Raw genomic sequence first — 1,640 nt, 5'->3', positions numbered from 1 at the left:
TTCTCTTTGAATGTGCCAAATCATGTTTGTTGATGACGATGAAGGACAACATCACATGTTTGTTTTTTGTGTTGAACTTTGAGCACTGGACACTCCTTACTCACACGTTTGGAGCTCATGTGTAGTTCTGTGTTTGGTCTCTGTGTGTCAGTAGTGAGTGATAGTGTTTGAGCAGCTGCAGCATCAGTTCATCACTGTGACTCTGACTGACGGAGGTTTTTGTATCACTCTTTATCACTGTGTGAACACACCACCACTGTGGTAACTCTGACAGTAATAATGTCCAGCATCTTCAGTCTGGATTCCACTGATGGTCAGAGTGAAATCACTGTTAGATCCACTGCCACTGAATCTAGATGCAGTTCCTGACTGGAGGCGGTTAGCCCAATAAATCAGGAGTTTAGGAGCTTCTCCAGGTTTCTGTAAGTACCAGGCTAAACGCTGCCCCGAACTAGTACTGTACACATCTGTGCTGGTTCTACAGCTGATCTTCACTGTTTGTTCTGGTTGAGCTGCTGTCGTTGAGGGACTCTGAGTGACGCTGATCTGTCCTCTACTCTCTGAAACACACAACAAGAAGAACATCAACTCAAAACTTTGACAATATCCTTGAAGAAATGAATTGATATCAAACTTGTGCTGCACAAACCTTGAGCAAACGCTGTGAGAGTCCAGATGAAGATGATGATGAAGGTCATGTTGATGAAGATTGTTGTGTGTGTCAGTGATGAAGTGTTAAACTCACAGCACTATAAACACTCTCAGAGCACTGAAGCATCTGATCAATATGCAAATGAGCTGATCCTGTATTTAAATGAGCTTCTAAATGAAGTTTCCTCATTCATTTCATCCTGTCAGTTATTGTATCTGAACATCACACTGTCTAATCTTTGTTTTTTACAATTATTTTGGCTGTCGGTTTATAACAGGATTGGACTATAATTATGGATTTATTAATGACTTTAAACATTTGGATTATTCAAGGTTGTTGTACATGAATTAAACATGTTTTTCAGCTCAGTTGGTTTGAGGGACCTTAAGAAACATCTCTATAGACAGCAGTGATGCACACTGGCTTTTATGGTGCATTGTGGGAATGTTTTGAGCGTGAGCGTTATGTAATCCCTGAGTAGTGCACTGACTAGTGAACTAAGGAGCTGATTGAGACACGCTCTTACTGACTGACTCACATGTGAACATTTTCATGCTCAAATCATGGTTTATCAATAAGTGTGAACTTAAAAGAAAATATCATAAAAATGACAACCAATTCAAACCACATGAAAAAAAGACCCCTGGTGGTGTAAAATGTGTAAAGATGAAATGTTTAAATAAATAGTGATAAATATCTATTTAAAAAAATTCCAAAATGTCAGCAGCATTACAATTCAGTCCCACGGACATATTTTCGCCTTTTATGCCTCATGATTTGTACTTTTGCACTGATTTTAATGATGAAGGTTGACACGACTAAAAAGGACAAATTAAAGTCACTCGGGTCCAGAGACTGTATTTACATTCTCATTCAAACATTTAGGGTCAGTATGTTTTTTAATAAAGGATTTTTTAAAAGAAGTCTCTTAAGCTGCATTAAATTGATCAAAACTACAGGAAAACTGTAATACTGTGAAATATTATTA

General features: G+C 37.9%; 1 gene segment (V, D, J or C); it reads right to left on the bottom strand.

Moving 5' to 3' along the window:
• Positions 1 to 234: 234 nt before the first annotated feature.
• LOC107576298 (Ig kappa chain V-IV region Len-like) lies at positions 235 to 727 on the bottom strand. The segment is given in 2 exon segments: positions 235 to 560; positions 650 to 727. Coding segments are annotated over 2 exon segments (375 nt in total).
• Positions 728 to 1,640: the final 913 nt, after the last annotated feature.

Source organism: Sinocyclocheilus grahami, unplaced genomic scaffold (assembly GCF_001515645.1).
Source record: "Sinocyclocheilus grahami isolate Dianchi unplaced genomic scaffold, SAMN03320097.WGS_v1.1 scaffold3454.1, whole genome shotgun sequence".
NCBI lineage: Eukaryota > Metazoa > Chordata > Actinopteri > Cypriniformes > Cyprinidae > Sinocyclocheilus > Sinocyclocheilus grahami.
Note: the sequence above shows the minus strand (reverse complement) of the source record. Positions and strands in the feature narration are given on the sequence as shown.